This window comes from Physella acuta, unplaced genomic scaffold (assembly GCF_028476545.2).
Source record: "Physella acuta isolate Inbredline_101_S28 unplaced genomic scaffold, ASM2847654v3 ptg000719l, whole genome shotgun sequence".
NCBI classification, from domain to species: Eukaryota; Metazoa; Mollusca; class Gastropoda; family Physidae; genus Physella; species Physella acuta.
In genome coordinates this window covers 255214-279318 of record NW_026732237.1, presented here as the reverse complement: position 1 = coordinate 279318, position 24105 = coordinate 255214, and the positions used below count along the sequence as shown (strand labels likewise).

General features: G+C 32.6%; 2 protein-coding genes across 2 annotated transcripts; one reads left to right on the top strand and one right to left on the bottom strand.

Moving 5' to 3' along the window:
* Positions 1-3375: 3375 nt before the first annotated feature.
* Positions 3376-13501, bottom strand: LOC131949910 (SH3 domain-containing YSC84-like protein 1). The gene is given in 9 exon segments (XM_059311876.1): positions 3376-3690; positions 4043-4376; positions 5583-5775; positions 8012-8111; positions 8114-8252; positions 9451-9470; positions 9473-9514; positions 11885-12010; positions 13364-13501. Coding segments are annotated over 9 exon segments (1182 nt in total). The 5' UTR covers positions 13479-13501; the 3' UTR covers positions 3376-3577.
* A 3729-nt stretch (positions 13502-17230) lies between these two features.
* LOC131949912 (uncharacterized) lies at positions 17231-20905 on the top strand. Its single transcript, XM_059311878.1, has 4 exons — positions 17231-17264; positions 17789-18014; positions 18904-18949; positions 19902-20905. The coding sequence occupies exons 2-4, from the start codon at positions 17792-17794 to the stop codon at positions 20713-20715; spliced, it is 1083 nt and encodes a 360-aa protein (XP_059167861.1). The 5' UTR covers positions 17231-17264; positions 17789-17791; the 3' UTR covers positions 20716-20905.
* Positions 20906-24105: the final 3200 nt, after the last annotated feature.

The window sequence follows — 24105 nt, the reverse complement described above, 5'->3', positions numbered from 1 at the left end:
TGTCCTGTTGTCTCCCTTTGAGTTGTCCTGTTGTCTCCCTTCGAGTTGTCCTGTTGTCTCCCTTCGAGTTGTCCTGTTGTCTCCCTTCGAGTTGTCCTCTTGTCTCCCTTTGAGTTGTCTTCTTGTCTCCTTATTTTTATTTGCTGTCTCCCGTTGTCCCCCTTGGTTCTCTTAATTTCTCCCTTATGTTTCCATATCTTATGTATGCTCATTCTGGTTTAGCTGTCTCCCGTATTTTCCTTTTCTGGTCTGTTTATATTCCTCATGGACAGGCTTCTGTGAGATTTTGTTGTTTACCAACACCATGTAATATCTTCGTGTTTCATTGTGTTTTTTTATTAACTCTATTTGGTCCGCTTATTTTAATTTTGTCCAGTCTTCTTTCTCTTCTCTTTATTGGGCTCTCCTGTTTCCTTCGTTGTCGCCTCTATTATTTCCCTTGAACTAACGTGTTGCCTCCCTTGTGCTCTTATATTGTCTCCCTTGAATGTTTTTCTACGTCTAATTTATCACTTCTACGCAACATATTTCAGCATCGATTCCTTTTTTAAAATTTAGCAAACCGTTTTGAACTGTCACGCAAGAGAAATTTAAAAAATATCTTACCGTTAATTATCTGGTAAACTTTCAGCCAAATACGCTGCGTAGGTGTAGAATTTAAACAGTTAAAAAATATTTAATTTGTACAGCAGGTGTTAATGTTTAAATCATGTCCGCGGAAGTGTTGTTCATTGGTTTACTAAAAGAGCTAAAGATCAATTATACCTACAACATTGGCGATACAATTTTTTAGATGATATGTTTGTTGAATCCCACTCTTCATTCCTAAATACTTTTTTTTTGCGTTTTCATTTTTTTATTTAATTTGCCTCAGATGTGTAACTTAACAGTTTGTTTAAGGATTCGTTTTTTTAAATGTTTGTAATTCGTGATACAGATTTACAATATTATTCTATCTTTCAGACATGTAGGTTTACTTATCACTCACGTTATATATATATATATATATATATATATATATATATATATATATATATATATATATATATATATATATATATGCATACCACAAAGCTTCGAGTCTTGTATTTTTAAACTTGCTGAAATCTCTCCTTAACAGAGGAACAGGGCATTACCCCCCCCCCCCCCCGACAGGGTTAGGTCTATGGCTATGGCTTGGGTTATGGCTAGGGTTAAGGTTAGGCTTAAACCAATGTCTAGTTTTGGTTTTGTGTTAAGTTTTAGGCTGAGGTGGATGCTTAGGTTTTGGTCTTTTTCTTAAGGTTAGGATTAAGGTAATATATAAGTATTGATATCTAGTTAGAGCTAGGATTCTAACTTGAGGGGGGGGGGGGGCGTAATTCCCCGGGAGTAATTTGACAGTGGGGGGTAATTGCTCCGGGGGGGGGGGGGGGGTAAATACGGGGGGGATGTCCTGTAGCCCTTTAACAGATAGTTGTGAAGTAAATGTGACAATCTGAAGAACTTAAAAGAAATACAATTTGTTTTGCTTTAAATTTTCCTTTTTCTCTAAAAACCTGAAAACGTTGTACAAAACCAATATGTAATGTTAAGTCAATGTTGTACATTCATTGTTAGAAGAAATAAGGTTAATGTTCAAAACAAAACAAATATAGTTTTTGAAAATTATATATATATTTTATTTAAATATAAAAGGTAGGCATGGTCAAGTATAAAGAATAAAAATACATTATTATAAAATTACAATATAAATCATTGGCACACGCTCAAAGTGTTATGGGAAGGATAAATGCTTGTACAATGATTTGTGGTGATCTACTGCTTCTTCCACGCATTGATCAGTTTGGTTTATTTTAATTAATAGATAAACAAGAGTTACGAGTTATGATTATTGAGCAGGATGGTATTACAGCTTTATGTGTGGGGCGGGGGATAAAGTATATGTGGAGGTAGGGGTTAAAGTATGTGTGTTGCTAGAGGTAAAGTGTATGGGGTGTGGGTATGGGGGAACAGTGGGGTTTGAAGTGTGTTTGTGTGTAGTGTCTGAAGCATATGTGTGGAACGGGTGAGGTGTGTGTGTGGGGGGGGGGGGGGGAGGGTGGAGTAGGAGTGTGCGGTTGGGAATATTGAAATATATATGTATGGCTGGATTTAAAAGCGAGTGTTTTTTTTAATCTATGTGTCAGTGTGGAGTGGGTGGGTGGGTGTTAAAAGTGAATTTGGTGGGGTGGGGGTCATGCTGCAGAATGTATTTGTTATGAAATCATATCCAACATGGGAATAAGTCAAAGCTCAACAAAGTGGGAGTTAATAGGGTGGAAAAGTTACTCTCTAAACTAAAAACTTGTAAAGGGGAGGTAATGATAATCACCACGGTAGTAACAGCAACTCTGTCTTCTTGCAGAAAAAAGCAGAGTACAGCAAGGTAGTCAGATGGTGAAGTAGTGGCAGCTACAGATAAAGACAAGAAGTGTCATCACTAGGTAACTAAAAAAAATTTGCATTTTCACTTTGGTGATTTTATTATTTTAACTTGATAAATCATCTTGACTGTAAATGCTGTAACTTGATATGGACAGCCCCCCACCCCATCTTGTGACGCAACTGTGGACAAGTATAAAATACGTGAGCAATATAGTTATACAATTCAAATTTCTCATATAACATTGATACACTGATAAGCCTGTGGGTTATATTAAAAAAAAATTATTATTAATAAATACATGTAGGCCTATGTATATGTATAGTTACGTATTAAAAGAAAAAATAGTTTGCATGTTACAACATTCATATGTTCTTTTCTTTGTTTGCCATTAGGAAAATTTACAATCTGTGTCATAAAATGAGATCAAAATAATTCACAGCCAAAAAATGGAGAATCCAAAAATAGCAAATATATGTGTTACTACCTTTTATGGAAACACTATTAACTTTCAAAGATACATCTCGTTATATTTGTAAATAACACATAAATAGTATTTGTCTTCAAAAGATTTTCAAGGAAAAATCAATAAATTCTTTTGGTTCCATAATTTGATATGAATGATATGCTTGATTCAGTAAAATTTACTTAATAATCATGCAATAGCAAGACCAAGTTTGTTTTTCAGTACAAAATAACTTTGAGGATTGCAATAAAGAAAAAATAGCTAAGCAGTTAGCTTATAAAAAAAAATATAATATATATACACAAACATTGTATTATACATCCAGTTAAAATAGCATATGAGATCAACGGTAAATTTTTATAATTGTATACCATGATCTACAATGAAACTCATTGCAAAGTAGCAATTTATAAATAGTAATAAAATCAAATCAGATGATTAATGTAAGTGTAGATCAAAGGCATTTGATTTATTTTCTGTTTTTGTAAAATGTGATTTCAATAAAAAAATCACAAATCTTAACATTTTTCCCCACCACATAAAATATACAATACAAAAATAAATTACATATTTTGGCAAATATAATACATCCCAATTTTTTTTCCATACAGGTAAAAACATTACAGCATCAAAAGTATAAAATGCTGCAAGCTAGGCACTTGGAAAGACAGGAGGAAACCGAAGAGGAAGAAGCTGATTGGTTGAAATTAAGCTCTGGATACAAAGTTAGCTGGGAAAATTCCTTTGTTCCCCCGCCTATCCACACCCTCCCACCAATCATGTTGGCTGGGGGTAGATTTGGTCACTTGGATTTTATCACCTGAAAATAGAAAAAAATCAAAACAAATTTACCTATCATAGTTTGAAGCTAGGTAAACTAACACATGATACAAAGCAGATCTAGTATAGAATTCTACAAATATTATGTTAAAAAGGGAACTATAAGTTGCATACTCATGTTTTATAACAGAAAAAACAATAGGCCTACATGATATACAGTTGTATTTCAGTTGATTTAAACTAAATAGACAAAGATACACAAAAAACTTACAGTAGAGAAAAACAAAATTTAATTAATTCAACTGACTTCAAATTATGTAATGTTTTTTTTTTTAGATCTAGTATTCCCATAGATGCAGGTCTGAATTAACCACAGGACCTTAGGCACTCACCTGCAGAGAACTTTAAATCACAGGGCAGCTGTCCATCAAAATTAAACTCTGCGATCACATAAAACTTCTCATCAAGAGAACTTTTCCTGCTGGGTTCGGAGTGTGACGACTTCATCCGATCCATGTCAGACCACGGATACAGTGACTGCTGTGTTGCCTCCGCTGATGGCTGCTGTTTCATATCCGCTTCCAGCCATGGATCTTTAGCGGCCGCGGATGTTGTTGAGGTAGCTGCAGGTTTACTTGTTGTTGTTATTGTTGGGCGAGATAGTGGAAATTTTGGAGGCGTGGCGTGTGAGTCGGATTTTTTAGACTTGAAATTAAAACTGTCGTACTGTAAAAAAAATATTGTTGGGATTTGAGATTTTCTTATAAAAAGCATACAATTTTTTAATACATATAATATTGCAATCACAAAAAGTAGTTTCATTAAAATACATTTATATTTTTAAAAAAGTTTTAAAGACAGTCTGAAAAAAAAACTTGTATGAAAATGATTACATGTAATTTTATCTCTCAATTAGATGAACACCACAGGGCAAGAGAAAATGAGGGCAGCCTAAAAAAACAAGATCAATGAAGAAAGAGTTGAAGGAAAGAGGCCTAAGATTGCAACAGGCAGAGGTTATAGCTAGACTAGCTGATGACTCAAGCACAATGAGCATTGTTTATTGATGTCACTAAATATTTCTATAGCCCATTCAATTATTTCTTTAATTTAACTTCATATTAAATATGTGAATCTTAATAAGCAACCACTTAATAAAACAGCTGAAACCTAAATTTTATTTTTGTTTTGTACAATAAATAAACTTTAATTTCTTCTTTTTTTCATGACCATCTTCAACTATTCCCATTCCATGCCCAAGACACACGGGGCAGATGAAGTAGAATTCATCTGCTTCAGGGACCTCGGCATATAAAGGAATAGTGTAATCAGCACTGTGTCCAGTGCCTTTGATTTACCTAACATGAGCTAGGTACCCATCAGAGCAGGGTGGACTCAGGGATGTTCTACTGACTGACATGGATTTGAACTCGAGACATTTGGGTTAGCAGCCTAGCTCTCTACCACTAGGCCACACAATCCCCTTCTTAATGTGTCTACATTGGAACTTTATACAACTACTCCATCATCACACACAAACTGCACAGCTATCTCAGAATTTTGTAATTAGATATATCCTCAAATGGGATGGTGTGGTCTAGTGGTAGAACGTGCATATGCTAACACAAAAGTCAACATTCAAAACCCAGGCATTAGACTAGGTTCTCTTGATTGAACCGACCCTCAACCGTCCAAACCAGGTGGCTGGTTGGGAGAGGATGCAAAAGCCTGGCGGAAACCTATGAGTCTAGTAGCTGGTAACATGGATAAGAGAAATACTTGTTTCTTATCCCTGTTCCAGCCTGCCTGGCTTATAAGCCAAAGAGCTTGAGCTGACAATGACCTTATACCAGAAAAACCAATGTAGGAAAAAAATAATACACATAGAGAAAATTTATATTTATGTATAAATCTACAATTAAATATACTTACAAATCTTGGGCGGCTTTCGCTTGACCTTTCACCTTCCACATATTTACTAGCCTGATTTTTGGCCATCTTGACCACTGCGCTGATGGCGATGTCGTGGTGCTCTCGTAAAACCTCGTAAAGTGCCTGACACTCATCTGGACGATCTACTTCACCATTCAAGATCTGGAATGCTCTGACTTCTCTGCCGTAGAACCTAAAAATAAAATTATTCTTTAAGAACTTTCAGTAAAAACCAATTCCTACAATATCTTTAATGGCCCACAAGTAATTGTAGACTAGATTGTACGGTCCTGGTTAGATTTAATCAAAGAAATAATTGCCAGAGTGTCAATATTGTAGTGTGATCTTAAAAACAAACAGGGGTGCCATAGTGTTCACAGAGCCTGGGGAGCCAAATCCCACCCTGCCAGGGCGTGCCCCTGCAAAATTGAATTTTTTTTTGCCACAGAAACCTTCCCTGGAGTTTTCTCATCAGCTCCCCAGTTTCATAGTGATCAGGCCATGCCCACAAACAAACCCACATACTTTAATTTTTTTTTTTAGAGACAACAAATTACTTCAATATATGTATGTGTATGCCAAGGTCTATATGTAAATTGAAATTAATCTAGTTAGAAAACATTATATACATTTTTAAAAAAAAATACGTTTATTTCCAATTAAAACAAGTAACATCAACATGTGTGTGAGTGCATTTTTCTGTAGTAACATTATTCCCCCCCCCCCCCCCCCCCCGGGACATGTAATTTACAGCATTACTTTGCCTTGCATGTTCGCTTTAGTATTACAGTTTTCATCATCAGCTTGTGAGGACTGATACAGATTTACAATAGTAATAATTCTTTCTTACTTGTAGCATACTTTCATTCATTTAAGATGGTTTACTTATACATGGAACTATATAAAACTTCTAATTACAATTTTATTTAGAAAAAAAAAACCCAACTTAAAATGCAAATGTTTAGATCTGATTAGAAGGAAAAATCCAGTTAATCATCATTTAATTTAACATTAATTACTTCTGGTTTTTTTTTTTTCTTCTTTCTTCTGTATTTGTTAATTTCTCAAGATAATTTTTTAAAACTGCTAAGTCTCAGAATTTTACTGATTGTTATAGCGTTTGTTGTGATTGAATCAAAATAACATACCTATGCATTTAAATATACTTAAAACACAACAAAGCTACAAATTGTTTATTACTTGCAAATTAATTAATTTTTATTGTTATTTATGCTGTTTAAGCACAAATTGAATATGGTGGTGGATAACTGTGATTGATAGAACTGCATCACTAATAAAGTTTAATTAAAACCTAGTTGAATTGCTTAGATGTTTACAGATTCAGCATTTAAGAAAGCTAACAGTGTTTAATTTAAACTAAAGTTATGGGATTATTCTAAAATTTAAGAATTGTCAAAGATGAATAAAGTGTAATAATAATTGTTAATAACCATGTTTAGTAACATAAATAACAACAATGCCCGAGTTTATTTTATAACTTTTGAATTTCTTGAGATTTTTTACAACTTTTAGCTATATAATTAAAAGTTGTCTCCCTTAATTTTTCAATTTATAAATGAGAATTAGTTTATAGAAATTAGATTTCAACATAAAACAATTTTTGTTCAACTTTTTTTGTCTAACCTTATTAAACAATGATGCAATACATTATTATATTAATTTAGAATATTACTGATTTAGAATATAATATAATATATAAAATGACAAACTTGAACTAATGCAATAGAAGAATTGAAAACTAACAGATATGTACAATACAAAATACACACACACACACACATATATATACATATATATGTATGTGTATATATATATATATATATATATATATATATATATATTAATATATATATATATATATATATATATATATATATATATATATATATATATATATATATATATATATATATATATATATATATATATATATATATATATATATATATAAATATATATATTTGTGTATATATATATATATTTGTGTATATATATATATATATATATATATATATATATATATATATATATATATATATATATATATATATATATATATATATATATATATATATATATATATATATATATTTGTGTGTATATATATATATTTGTGTGTATATATATATATATATTTGTGTGTGTGTATATATATATATATATATATATATATATATATATATATATATATATATATATATATATATATATATATATTTGTGTGTGTGTATATATATATATAGTATATATATATATATATATATATATATATATATATATATATATATATATATATATATATATATATATATATACATATATATATATATACATATATATAGATAGAATGATGTATGTATAGAAAGAATACAAAGTTTAGAACAAAAAGTTGCGGAATAGAAACTCACTTTTTGTTGGCATCTTTACGTTCTATAAGTGCGCTGCCTTCCACTGAAATGCCAGCAAAGATGCCTTTAGTTTTAGAGTAAGTGTAAATAGCCGCAGACTCCTGATAGCAATGTCGCCTTCAAGATTTCGACCCAAAGGCCCAGCAGCTATGGTGAAATTTCCTCCTAGTGTGAGGTTGCCTCCCTTAGAAAAGGCATCCACAGCTGATCTTGTATTGAGAATGATGACAAAATCTGTGACCTGAAGAATATTAATTACAAAATAAAATGAATGTCAATGCCATATGAAAAATAATTAAGTATAAACAAAAAAAAATATTTTCACAATAATTTTCGTGTCTGTTTCCATTTCTTTATAACATGTATTTTTGGGTCTTCCTTATTTTTATCCTTGTGGATTCCATGAAATGCCTTATCTGGTAATACTGTTACCTGTTTCCTCAATGTATGGCCTATTCCAATCCACCATTTTCTTCACACATTTCTCTCTCGACTCTCCTTTTCCATAAATCAAACACATACAGCAATACAAATATGATATTGCTTGGTTAGGGACGTTGTTAGTTTTCGATTTATGATGTATGTGTTATCCAGAGGTGTAGCGAGGGGGGGGGGGTGCGGACCGCACCGGGTGATACCATTTAGCGGGGTGGCACCAAGGCAAACAATAGTAAAATATATAGAGAAAAACTTGAGGGGGGGGGGGTGTAAAATGAAAATTTGAGTGGGATGCAAATTGAAAACTTGAGGGGGGGGGGTGCAAATCGAAAATTTGAAAGTTTGTTCCCGGGAAGGGTCGCTACGCCTCTGGGGGGGGGGGGGGGGTGACACCATTAAGTGCAGCACCAGGTGACAGCCAACCTCGCAACGCCACTGTGTTTATCAATAACAGATATTAAATGTTATATATAATTACGTAGTAAGACAGTTTTTTTAAATTCAATGTATGATGCCATAGTCTTTGTAAAAAAAAAAACCGTTGGCAGCCTGTGGGTTTATCTTCTTCTTCTTCTTCGTTCTTAATTATAAGTGTTGGGTGGTATCGAGCCTTATCTGCCAGAGGGTTTGAACTCGAGACTTTTTTTTCGAATTTATCAACCATGAGCTTTGCCGACTCGACCATGCTTCCATCACAATTAAGGATTACGTGTCAACTGGTTATGAAATATTGAGGCCATTGACTCCGATTTCAGCCTGCTTTTCTTTTTGGATTTGCTTCCATAGCCTTTGTCCAACCAAGAACAAACTACAAGGCAGCAGTTGTTTGATTTTGGAGTTGGTCTCTCCTAGAAGAGTGGCTGTCCCCAGCCTCATCTGCCCGAGGGTTCGAACTCGAGACTTTTTGGTTTAGCAACCATGAGCTTTACCGACTCGACCACGCCGACCCCTTATTAGATGGGTTTATTAGATTCAAGGCTGCTATAAAGAAGATTTCTTACCTCCATTCCAATTTCAAATCACCGCCCAATCCTGCCAGAGCTATGGCTGATGGTGCTGACCATTCTAAAAAAAAAGAAAAATCTTTAAAACAAAAAACCCTCACCAATTAAAACAATCAACAAATTTTAAAAAGAAAAAAAAAAAACAAACAATTCATATAAAACAATAGTTACATTATTTCTCTTGACCATTGAATATAAAAAATAGCCTCATTGTGTTTCTAATCCAAAGGTAATTGGTAAATATGGTAGCAATGTGCAGCATTGGTGATTTAGTAAATAATGGCTCATTATAATTTAAAGTACAAACACTATTCAAAATAAATAGAATCAACACATTATAATAAGTACAGCCCAATATATCCTGAAACTTAAAATTTTTGTGATGGTTTTAACTGTAAACACTTTCAGTTATTACAACAAACTGAAATTCTTTATTTGTAATTTTTTTTTAAGTAGGATTTTTATTTACAAATAAAAACAAATACATCAGCATTTGTGGTGTTTGTGTAGTCTGTGCCAGCCATATTTGAACATTTACAAAAAGAAAAACTAAAAAAAAAAAGATTTTACACAATGTGTTTCAGAAGAAATGAAACAAAAGACAAAATAATAAATGCTGTACTACTTAAGTACTTTGACAACAATAGCCTTTTGCCCTAATAAATGTAATAGGACTTATAAAGATTAATGTAATAAAAAACGATAAACAAATAGTTGTAAAATAACTAATAATGGTCAAGTTGTGAGGGTGTAACAATTAGCAAATTAGTCAGGAAAAAGAAGGGTTGCTTGATGTAAAGATTTACTGTGGTAATGATTTTGAAGGCCAATTATACTCTAGTTGGTAGAAATAACATTTGGTTGGAAATTAATTAAAAAGATTGACGCTACTTTACAGAACCAACTTGGATGAGGAGGGGGGTTGAAGTGGGGTTGGTGGGATACTACCCCCACTGGATTGTTTTCAGGGTCGTTAAATTGTTACATTCCGGATATATTGGTCCCTTTTTGTCATAAGGCTTGCTGCAATACTTGATATTTTCTTCTTCTTCGTTCTTAATTTTTTAGGGTTGGAAGGGATTCCCTCCAATACAATTAAGTATACGTGTCAACTGGTTATGCGCCATTTAGGCCATTGACTTTGATTTCAGCCTGCTCTTCTGTTTCGATTTGCTTCCATAGCTTTTGTCCAACCAAGAACAAACTACAAGGCAGCAGCTGTTTGATTTAGGAGTCTCTCCTAGAGGAGTTGCTGTCCCCAGCTATCAAGGATCATCTGCTCTAGGGTTTGAACTCGATACTATTCGGTTGAGCTTTACCTACTCGACCACTCCGATCCCCTTATACTTGTCATAAAGCCCAATACACTTATGTTGACAGAAAAATTGTAAAATCTGAATACTTAATACTACAAAAGTACAAATTATAACTAACATACAATGGATTTCAATTAGACATACTTTAACTTTAAAATAAACAGGGAGTGATCTCCCCTAAACTTTCTCGAATATTTTTATATAATACTATGAGGGATGGCAACTCGGAATATAGACATGATTTTTAATCCATTTTCAATTACTTAAACTTTTAAAAATAGATTAGAATCTATAAGAAAAAAGAATTGTGCACCAAGTGAACGCCAAACATTATGTGTAGAATAGTGTGGAATATTATTAGTACTTTATAAATTCACATGCGTTTTTTGAGAAATCGGAAATAGTGTAAATTACTACTTCCGATCAACGGAAACTACTCAAAATTTGAAAGAAGGCAGAGAATTAGATCTTTTACTAACAAGTGAAATTTCATTTACCTATCTGAAACAGTACTCAAGTTATAGGCTATTCAAAAACTAAAAGTAGAATAAGCCCCTCTTCCGGTTATCGGAAATCACTGAAAAGTTGATACAGAACTACAAATTGGATATAATACTTATGTGAAATTTCATCAACATAGCTGTAACAGTACTCAAGTTATCATGTTCACATACACGGACAAAACAAAACTGTTTATCAGACTGAGGTTGGTGGACTGAGGTAGGTGTAAAACCTCAAGATTTGTAAAAATCTCAATTTTTATTAATTGCACTATTACAATACTTCCTCTATACTTCATAGAGGAGAAAGTATAAAAATCTGATATTCAAGAATTTCTAAAATGACTTAATAAATAAGTTAATGAAACATTAAAAAAAGTTATTAATGAATAATTTTAACTGTGTTACTAAATTATATTTTATCTTCAGGTTTGAAAAAAAAAAACCTGCAATCCCTGTCTTAATATGACAGTAAATTATCAAATTTTTACTATTAACTTACTTCTATTACTTTATTTAAATTAATACAAAGTTTAAAGTTTAATCAATTTTACATTTTTTTTTAGATTTTGTTAAGAAGTGATCTCCCTTGTTTGAATCAATGACTGGGCTTACCTCCACTCTCTGGGTCATCATTCATCTTTGCTATGACAATGCCACTCCCCCCTCTGGCAGTCACAAGAAAGCCAGCTTTAAACACTGTTATTATGGCTAGACCTTTGGCCTTCAACAGAATTCCAGCTGGGGGATATATCATCATCATAATCATTTCTTGTTCATGCCTACATGAAGTAGAGTTTATCTGTTTCAATTATCTTACCCTAAAGGAGGATAGTATGATTAGTACTATGCCCAACAACCTTAGTTTCTCAAATGCGCGTCAGGGAAGTTCTACTGACTTGAGTTCAGGATCCGAACTTGAAGCTGCTGGGTTAGTATTTGTGAGCTCTATCTATCGATCATTCCATACCATGGAAAATATATTATTAGGTAAAAGAGGGTGCTGGGAGTTTGCTGGATGTTTTGGGCAATAGTTTTTTTTAGGCTAACAGCCATTAAGCAATCATCTTTTAGAAAATGGCTTCTAGCTAACCGCAGTGTCAAGTGTTTTTTTTCAAGCTAAGCTTATACAGCAACAGACATAATATATGACATATCTAAACATAATACTGCTGTTGGAGAATTTCTTTATTAGCCATATCTACCAGGCCTATTTGTATATCTATATCATATTATATATAATATGTATATTTATAAACATCAAATGGAATCCTGAAGTCAAACAGAAGAAGACAGTCCCAAAATAATTTGAGGTATATACACCATTAAAAGAACATGGGGCAGATACAACATTAAATTAACTTGAAGCAGATATGCCATTGAAAGAACCATGGCAGATATACCATTAAAAGAAACTGATGTAGATATACCATTAAAAGAAATTGATATAGATATACCATTAAAATAACATGGGGCAGATACACCATTAAAAGAACATGGGGAGATACACCATTAAAAGAACATGGGGAGATACACCATTAAAAGAAATTGATGTAGATATACCATTAAAAGAACATTGGGCAGATACACCATTAAAAGAACATGGGGAGATACACCATTAAAAGAAATTGATGTAGATATACCATTAAAAGAAATTGATGTAGATATACCATTAAAAGAACATTGGGCAGATACACCATTAAAAGAACATGGGGAGATACATCATTAAAAGAAATTGATGTAGATATACCATTAAAATAACATGGGGCAGATACACCATTAAAAGATCATGGGACAGATACACCATCAAAAGAACATGGGGCAGATATACCATTAAAAGAACATGGGCAGACGCATCATTAAAATTGGAACCCACATAAAGAGCAAATCAGGGCAGAAAACTCATGAAAGCTAAAGTTAGTAATTCAAAAGATATATTGCTGCCCATTCCAGAATGACCCTACCACACCCTTATTTTAGCAAAACAGTTAAAAAAAAAAACACCCTTTAGCTAACAGAAAAGCAATGGCACTAATAACAAAGCCTATATATAATATATGCAAAGGAAAACCTAAGGCTTTAAAACAAATATACCTGGTATTAATTTATCTGGTCCTGTTTTAGCATTGGGGATGGTAAATTCTCTGAGTATCTTGGCAGCTTTCTTTGCTTCTGATTTCAAGCTGTGGGGGATTGGTGTGTTGACCATTTTTGCTTTCTTGATTCACTAGTGTTAATTAATGCTGAAAATTTAATTATGTCGTTAAGTTAAATTGTAATTTTTTTTTCCGTAAACAAATATTTGATTATCTATGAAAATATTAAATTATTAATTAAAAAATTCTCATCTTTATTAATGTGTTTAAGTTTTAGGCCTAAGCTTTATGATTATATCTTCTAGGCCTATTATTATTATGAGCTGACCCGTTTGTAAGCATACACTGCTATTTAGTTTAATTTTCTACTTTTCAGTAATTCATTATTTGTGAATTCAACACTACTGATGCTGCGACTGAAAATAGTTTGCTCTAAAATACTATTAGTATTACGATTATCCTCCCCCGCCCTGGAGAGCGAGGGAGGGGCTGGGGCGGTGTGCATATATGTGGTGTCCCAAATGGTCCCTTCATGAGAAGAATTATATTTATATATTATTATTGGTTAGAAAAAAGGTTATTCCCATTCGGCCGACGACAGCTATTTTAAGGCTATTCCAAGTTGACATTCCCAGTTGGATATAATTTCAGATAATATAAAAAACAATAGCATTGATCACAACTGGGGAAGGAGATATCTAGATCTAGTAAGAGAGCAGAGCTATTATTTTGCGTTATATATTTATAAGAAAAGGTTTAAGTTTATGTTCATATCTGCTATGTAAATGATTAATTATGCACTCTGTTAAATCTGGCCTCAGGGAAGTTTTTAATTAAAAGCTTATAATTACTTTTGAAGGTTACAATTGCCATTTACCAGTTATTAATTAAGATAGAATAAATACCTGGTAAAATAGCATGTCCATTTTAATAATAATAACACTAATAATAATAATGATAATAATAATTTTAATAATAATAAAACTTTACATCGGGATAACAACAATTATACAATTTGAATTGTTATTTAACAAAATGAAAGTGAGTTTTTCACAAATAACAGCAAAAATCTAAATTGTGAATTCCACCAGATGCAATCATCTTCAAAAAGTATTTTTATTGATACTGTGGATGTGCATATGTTGAATTTAACATCAAAGTGCTAGCATTTTAAAACAAATATAAAATTTGAATAATTAAAAGAAATGCAGGTTATTTTAAAAAAACAAACCAGCTTAATCATGTAAATAAATCAAAGTATTTATACCAACCAACATAAGCGACAGTATGATTTTTTCACAATTTTTATCTCCCCCCCCCCCCCCTCCATCTAAATGTCACACATCATCACACCTCACTACCACCGTTCTCAAGAACTATATTTTAAAAAAATTAGTGAGTTTTTCCTAAAAATTTACTGATCTCTTTCAACACACAGGTGGCCTCAATTTATTAATTTATGTTGAAATTTACAAAATAAAGCAACGGCTTGAATTCAGTTTCTAACATCATTATTGCAAAAGTGTGTCATCATAATTTATGAAATCTTCCTCACATTTACACAAGTTCGAACATCATGGATGATCCATAATAAAAAAAAATGGCACCTCTTTAGCAAGTGAGTGATGGAGTAAACAGAAAAAGTGATCATAAGCCTAAGGGGTCATCCATAAATGACGTCACACTTTATTGGACAATTTTTACCTCCCCCCCTCCCCTCCATCACACATCGTCACAAAAAGCCAGACCCCCCCCCCCCCTAAAATGACATCACACCTCAGTCTACAAACATCCACTTCTCAAGCAAGGCATAGGCTGAATTTTCCTTTCCTTGCAGTTTTACATTTAGCTCGTTTATTTTATTTGTGATATCTACCATGAAGTTGAATGTTTCAATTCAGGATGAACAGTTTAATAGGAAGTACACTGAAAATAGGGAGTTTATGATTTTATAAGTGTTGCAGAACAATATTTTTATGAGTTTTGAAAATAAAATAATTATTAATATTTGTGCATGGAGCAGAGGAGCCGCATCTTGACGTCAAAAGAGCTAGTAATAATTATGATTAATATTATAATATTACTATAATATAAAGTCTAATTATTAGTTAAACAAATTAACTTGATAATGTTCCCTACCTAGAATAGTTTCGAAGCTATTCAAGAGGCTCTTTAAATATTTTTTAAAATCATGCACGGTGTAATTAAAATTAATTTTAATTAATATGGTTTTAAAATCCTGACTGTTTGGTTTTTGTTGAATTTTTTAAAAGTGTGTGTATTTGACCTTTTAATATTTTCGGTAGGGGGCCTACTTATAAAAATTTAAAAATAGGCTAAGGCACAAGCAATTTAGTTTTCACATGGAAATTGCGACATAAAGAAGACATCCCCTGCTGACGATATTTCGAGTCGATCCTTTGTAAACAAAAATGGCAGAACTAGGATGTGATTTAAAAAAGCATAGTAATAGTAATATTATCTAGATCTAAATATTTAATGGGTAAAGTTTTGAAAATGCAGTATGATAAGTATGATGTGGGGGCTGTCAGAATATCAAGTTCCTGTAGCCTACAGCCTATCAAAGTTTGTCTTACAAAAGAAAAATGAAACATTTTCTTATAGATTAGCCTTGATGACATTAAATAAATAGAAAAGTAGCCTTAATTAATAATTATTAATTAAGTTTTTCAGTAATAAATTAATTAAGACTAGTGATGTTTTCATCAGATAAAACAAATTAGAAGCCATCTTGTTTAGTTTAAGTTTTTTTGGTAAAATTATAGCGCGAGGTTCAGGGAAACCACTCTAATTTACAGATGGCAGTATTCAGTATAGGGGTCATCCATAAATGACGTCACGCTTTTTTGACGATTTTTACCTCCCCCCCCCTCCCCTCCGTCACACGTCGTCACAAAAAGTCAGACCCCCCCCCCCCCTAAAATGACGTCACACCTCAACCTACAACCCCCCTCAAAATTGCAGTTGAATTTTTTTAAAACATCGATATTTTTCCAAAATCTTGTCTAAACTATTACAATTTATTAAAACAGTTATCTAACACGCGAAATAACGTCTAAAATTCGTTTTCTAACATTGCTTTTTTATAATGCAAAAATGTGACGTCGCAACATTTGAACCCCCCCCCCCCCCTCCCCCTCATCACACATCATCACAAAATTACGGACCGCCCCTCCCCCCTACGAGTGTGACGTCATTTATGGATGACCCCATAGTTGAGTATAGTAGTGACTAGTGACTCATTAATTTTAATTAATTTAATAAAAAAAATTAATTAAACCTCAGGTCACGGGCTCTGGTGTAGAGTTAGAGCCTAAATTTCAGATAGATCTAGCTAGATCTAAAAATAAGTAATTCTGAGTAGACTCAAAGTAGTCAAAGATCTAATTTGAAATTTGACTACTAGATCTAGATCTAGATCTAATTAAATAAAAATAATATTAAATAAATGTCAAAGAATCATGACTATAGTAATTTATGTCCACAGTATAGCAGCTAGACTAGATCTAGATCTAGTCTCATTATTGTTGAAACTGAAATAAAATAACTTCCGTAAACAAATCTCGAATTATTTTGAGTAGCTTCCCTTCTCTTAAAAGATTCTAGCTACAAGTCAGCTTGATTACTTCATTTAAATTTTAAATTAATAATATTATATTTAGGTCTAATCTTTATTTTTAAGTAAATGTTAATCTAGAATTTATATTGTGTTTCTACGGACAGTAGTTTCAAAACTGGGAATGTGGACCTGGAGACTAGACTAGATTCTAATACATTACTACTAACTAGGTCTAGATCTAGATCTAGATCTAGATTAGATCTACTTACATTTTACAAGAATATTACAAGGAGAGGAGCAAAAGGGCACTTTTCAAAAGGCAAAAACATTAAAAATATTTAAAAAGTAAAAAGTACTAGATCTAGATATCTAGATCTAGTCTAGATTCTAGATCTAGAAATCTAGATTATTCTAGATCTACTAACTACTAACTACTAGATCTCTAGATCTAGATCTAGATCTAGGCCTAATCTAATACTTATATATTAATATAATAATAGGCCAACTAGGAACTATAATCTAGATTCTAGGCCTAGAGTTAATATAAAGTAATTTACTAAATAGTAAACTAAATACTAAATACTACTAACTAAACTAAAACTACTGTAACAATAGGTCAATGCCTACACTATAAACTATAATTCTATAATTAATATTAAATATAGGGCCTAGGCTATAACTGAGGCCCTGCCCTAATGTAACTAGAATCTAGAATCTATTATTATTAACTAACCAATTCCTTAAGAATCATAAGAATAGATAGTGTATACACGTATAGTATAGGCCCTACTATTTAAATTTTAATAAATTAATAGCCTAATAAAATTTAATTTTAATTATTAGAAAATGGAGAGCTATTTGGAGGGGCCTTCTACTTCTAGTGTCACTAGTGAGGAAAATGACTTGATAATGGTAATGGAGAATGAGATAAATGGCACTAGCTGGTCATTAGATGAGAGTTCTCCACCAGAAAATTGTTACTATGTGATACATGAAACAAGTTTTACCATTGATGAAATGATGGCTGCTACTGAAAACAGAGAGCTTGTTGTGAGGGCTGATGATGAAGGTAATTAATTAATTACAGAAACAAAGATCTGTACCCATAAAAGTAAAATAAGTCATTAGGCCTATTAATTTATTATTACTATTACTATTTTTCAATAAACCGGGAGTGATCTCCCCTAAACTTTCTCAAATTTTCTTATATGAAACAACAGTGGATGGCAACACGGGATATAGTATAGACATGATTTTTAATCCATTTAAAATGCTTAAACTTTTTAAAATAGATTAAAATCTCTTAGAAAAAAGATTTACACACCAATATAATTTGCATAATAGTGCAGAATATTATTAGTACTTTATAAATTCGCATGCATTTTTTGGGAAATCGGAATTTGCGAAAATGACTACTTTCGGTCAACAGAAATTACTCAAAATTTGATAGAAGGCAGAGAATTAGATATTTTACTTACATGTGAAATTTCATTTATCTATCTGAAATAGTACTCAAGTTATAGGCTTTTGAAAATTTCAAAGTAGAAAAAGTTCCACTTCCAGTTATTGGAAATCGCTCAAAAGTTGATACGGATCTTCGATTTTGATATAATTCTTATATATGAAATTTCATCAACCTAGCTGTAACGGTACTCAAGTTATCGTGTTTACACACACACACACACAGACAGACACACATACACACACACAGACATAGGGCCTACAGACAAGATTGCAAAACTATGTTTTTTCGACTCATGGAGCTGTAAAATCTCCATTTTTTTTTTTGAACGGTTTCAAGACTTTCTGTATACTTCGTATATAGAGAGAAAGTAAAAAATGATCCTATTCCTACTTTCTCTACCAAAATAAATTTTAAATGATTACTTTTATATCATAATCATTGCAATACAGTTTTAGATGTACAGGACTTATATATGTTTTGTTGTTTTAAACAGATTCTAGAAATTTGATTCAACATACAGAGGAGGACAGCTGCTCGAAGTAAGTTTTTTCAACCTGTAGCAATTCTACTTTAATCAAATGTCAGTAGCCCAGTTTACTTCTAAAGATCTTTATCATAGACAATGACATAGGGACCTAGAATACTCTTTACCTTTTGATTAGCCATGCACCAAAAAATAATTATAAAATTAAAGCTAGAAAATTAATTTAGAAATAAAGTAGTCTAAGAACTTCTGTTGTAAACTTTGCACATTTTTTATTTGATGCTACATGACTATTTGCATAAACCTAACTGAGATTGACATATTACCTTCATGTTTTTTTTTTGCTGAATCATTTTTGTATGACAAACTTTGATTGGCTATCATTTATAATTAATTATAATCACCATCAATTTTGTGATATAATTTTCCAGAAAATATTTTTTTCTGTTACATTTGAAAGATGTTTAGAGCAGCACACTTTTTGTTGATTGTAATACATTTAAAAAATTTGGAAACATATGCTTGCCTGGATTTTTTTCATAATTTTCTATTATATTACTGAACAGCGTGCTTAAGTCAATTTTTTTTCTTAAATTGTGTTGAGGTAATATAAATAATGAAAACAAATTCATCCAGTTTATAGAAAAGTCATTTTAAAAAAGTTTAGATTAATCCTGTCTCTGTGCACCATATTGAATGTATTTTGCGCTGTTAACATCAGTAACATCATACATCTAGAGGAAAGTTTTTAAAAAGTGACACCATGTAATTTGTTTGTCGGAGAAAAAAAAAGAATAAAAGCATGTTAACTTGGTTAAAACTATTATTATTTTAAAAAATAAAGAAATGAATATAGGAAGGAGAAAGTGGAATGTTGAATAGCATATTTTCTTTAGGGGGAGGGGGGGGGGACAGGACAGAGGACAACAGGACTTATTATTACTTATTGCATTACATAATACATGGATGTCGCTTATTCATAACATATTTTTAAAATCTTATAACAGGGTGAAGCAACAAGGCATTGTGGTTGGAAAATATGAAACTTTACTTGATTGTTTCTCAGAGCCTACTGATCCTCTACTAAATGGTTATTTTATTCACAGTGTGAAATTCTCTAAGGCAAAAAGTTTTTCTGCACTGTGCAAACAAATTGCAGAGACACATAACCTCTTTGATATAAATAACTCAGTACTTTGGAATAGATATTTCATAACTGTTGTAAAACTAATAAAAACTGTCAAAAATTTAAGAAAGAAACAAATACTTTACTGGCAAAGACTTGTGGACCTGTTCAATACTCCTTTCAGTTTCAATAAATCAAATGAAGTAAAAGACACTAAAAAACGAAATTCATTAGCCGTTCAAAGTTTCTTCAAATGTTGTGCTGATCCAAGTTCTTCTGCTGGTAAAAAAATGATCACAAAGGGAGAAAGTAAAAATGGTCTAAAAAAAGAACCCAGCTGTCCTAAGTGTCAAAAGAATAACAAAGCATTACTTCAGCGTAAAAAGACAATTATAAGCCTTAGAGAAAAATGGCGCTGCCTTCCAAAAACTGTCCCAAAATTACAAAAGCTGCAGCAGGCTGTACTGAGCACAACCACAGAAAATGAGAAGTTGATGTCAGAATTAGAAGCAATTTCTGATATGCATCACAACTTGCTAATAAAGGTGCAATTAAATAACATTGAAATAGAGGAGCTGAAAGCAGAAAATGCCTCCCTGAAGGCAGAGAATCAAAAGCTGGTAGAAGAAAACACCAAAATGAATGAGAAGCTTTCTACTGAGTTAATTTTACCTTTTACTTTAAAAATGCCTTAACTTGATTAAAATAAACAGTGAGTGTTTAATATTTGACAATGCTTAGTGTATTTCCTCAGTTATTCAAATTATTCAATTACTTTTTATAGTAAGTAAGATCAGTTAAGTGTCTTCAGCTCTAGGAATTATTACCTTTACCAAAGTCATTACTATAGATAGAATAAACTGACTTTTCAAATGACATACACTACCCCTATTGTTTATCTCTCTGTGTAAAAAAAAAATTAAAAATCAATATTTTTTTATAAACATGTCTGATTAATTTTTATATAATATATATATTTATTTGCATTGTCCTTGTAGTCATTTAAAAATATTTTTTCAGGGAATGAAAATTTTATGATTAAAAAAAGCGGTTGTTGTAGTGAGATTAATTATAGTATAGCTTATGATTAACGGTGACAGTATTTTGGGCATAACTAAATGTAAACACTTCTAAATCCACCCCTCCCCACTCTCTAGTCACACTTTATCAGATGAGTGGAAACTACACTATCAAAATACAAACCTGCTCACATTGTGTTTCATATATAGACAATAATTGCCATTTATTTTCTGGGTAGTCAATTACGTCTGTGTTCTATTTTATATTTAAAACAACAGGCTAGATGACTGACCAAATTAAGTGGACTAAGTTATTCTAGCTAGGAACCTGAACTCAAGACTTTCAGGTTAGCAGTCAAATGTTCTTCTATTTGACCATTTTTTGTTGAATGTGAGTTTTAAAGTGACATAACTGATTCAGAACTATAATTTGCTTAGTGTAAGTTTCATTAATTGTGCTCTTTACGGAGCGTGCAGCACCTTCAAGAGCAGACGGCCACCCCTTTTGTCACCACCCAATCGCTGCATCTGTACATCTTTATCACAAGCTTCTTGAGGGGCATAACCACCAGTCTAGGTTTATACAGTGGGAGCTTAATACATGTGCTATTTTTTAGAATTTGAAACTACATTTGTATTTGTGAATACTTACCAGACATTATGTTACCTTGATGTTATTTCTTTTTTTTTTTGCTGAATCACTTTTGCATGAACATCTTTGAATTGAATTGCTAACTAAAATCAGGATCACCGTTATTTATGTTATATGATTTTCCACAAATTATTTCGTTCTGTGACATGTGAAAGATTTTTAATGCATCACATGTTTTGGTCTTTGTAAAAGACCTACATTTATAAAAAAAATCTGAAACTAAAAGTTATCCTTTGAACTGGATAGTCCATTTGGCAGGTGAAGTAGAGTTCACCTTTTTGTTACCTTGGCACATGACAGGGTGGTGTTCTCTGCACTATGCTCTACTGTCTCTACTTTCCATAATATGTGTCAGTTAACCATCGAGCCCTGGATCCAAACTTGTGACATAATGGTTAGCAGATACCATCCAACCATACTATCCCTTGAAACTAATACTATACTTGTACACATTCTGGGAATAATTTGTCCCTATGATATATACAAATTGAATGTCAGCATTGCCTAGGTCTCTAGTTTTTTTATGCTATTAGCAGCAATAAAAATCAAGCTTTCTTGGTAAAATATTGATAACAACTTAGTTTATTTAAATTTAGAAAATCATAAAAGGAAACTGTTTCAATATGCGTATTAATTCATTACATTTAAAAAAAAAAACTTGTTCAATACACAGAGTAAAAGAACAAGGACTTGTGGTTGGAAACTACAACTCTCTACTCAGACTGTTTTACATAACCTACAGTATTTATACACACACACACACACACACACAGTGCTTGTCTATAAGCCCCTATGTAAACCAAGCAAAATATCTCCTAAAATTTGTAGACACTAGACAACCTGTGTTATCTAAAGGATAAATGTGGGTAGAAAGATATCTTGGTGGTACAAGCCAGCCATAACCTGAGTTGAATCAGAACTCACAAACAGTCAATATGTCGCCTTGTACGGAGTGTTACAAGCAAATCTAGACAACACTAGCATAGAGTTGACCCCCATTCATGTTCCCTCTAGGATGACAGGCTGTAAGAGGAGCCACTTGGAGATTTTTCTTTCTCTTCTTTTTATGGTCCACTTTTTTATATTTCCTTCTGATTCTGACAAACATCCTCTCTACCACTTTGGGATGAATTGCCAATTTCTAGAATAATTTAAGTGAATTTTTTTTATTGTAAATAAAAAAAACCGAAAGAACAAAGTTGTTTTTCTCATAAAGGCATGTTTATTTTAACATAACTTCAATAAACAGAAATATGTTTATTAAATTAAAAATTGTTTAAAGCAATAAAGAACCAAAACAAAATAAAATATTTATAGCTACTAGTAATAGTCAGACAGAGTTGTTTTTCCTTAACACTGAATCTATAAGCCAAGATTTATCATTAATGCTGGGTAAAATTAGAAGCCATCTGTGACCTGCCCATTATCTGTATACTAAGATTTAATGACATATTAACAACATAGATTTACCCGATCTCATAATAAATAAAATAATTACTTAAATAAATTCTGTGTCATTATGAAAAATTAAGAATATATATACTAAAAATATTTTTTTCAAAATCTTTAGAATTGATGTAAATGTAAAGTTCCCTTTTTTATCCTGATGGTCCATGGGGTAAGTGAAACAGAGTTCACCTATTTCTGTGAACTACACAATATGAAGATAGGATGGCGTGGCCTAGTGTGGACTGCTAACCCGAGAGTCTCGAGTTCAAATCCGGGTTCAAATTAGTGGAAAGTCCCTGAGTCCACCCAGCTCTGATGGGTACCTAACTTACATTAGGGAAACAAACGCGGCTGGGCATAGTGCTCACCACACTATCCCTTGGCATATGCCAAGGTCAATGTATCAGATGAACTCTACTTCATCTGCCCCATGTGTCTTGGGCACGAAGGGGACTAAGAAGAAGAAGACACCATATGAAGAGATAGTATGGTCAGTGCAGAGGCGTAGCGAGGGTGGGGGGGGGGGGGCGGGGGGTGTGGACCGCACCGGGTGACACCATTTAGGGGGTGATGCAAATCGAAAGTTTGAGGGGGGGGTGCAAATTGAAAATTTGTCCCCGGGAAGGGTCGCTTTGCCTCTGGGGGGGGTGGGGGGGGGGGGGGGGTGACACCATTAAGTGCCGCACCGGGTGACACCCGACCTCGCTACGCCACTGGGTCAGTGCAATGCTGACTATGCCCAAACACCTTTACTTTCCCCAACTAAATAGGTATCCATCAGAGTTCGGTGGACTCAGGGGCGTTCTACTAATGTAAACAAGGATTTGAACTCGAGACTTTTAGGTTAGCAGTCAAGCATAAATATAATTGTAAAAATATTTTCTTGAAAGATTTAGCATGCTACTTTTTAAAAAAAATTATTTTACTTTAGAAAATTTACGAAACATGTAAATTTTCAACGTCAC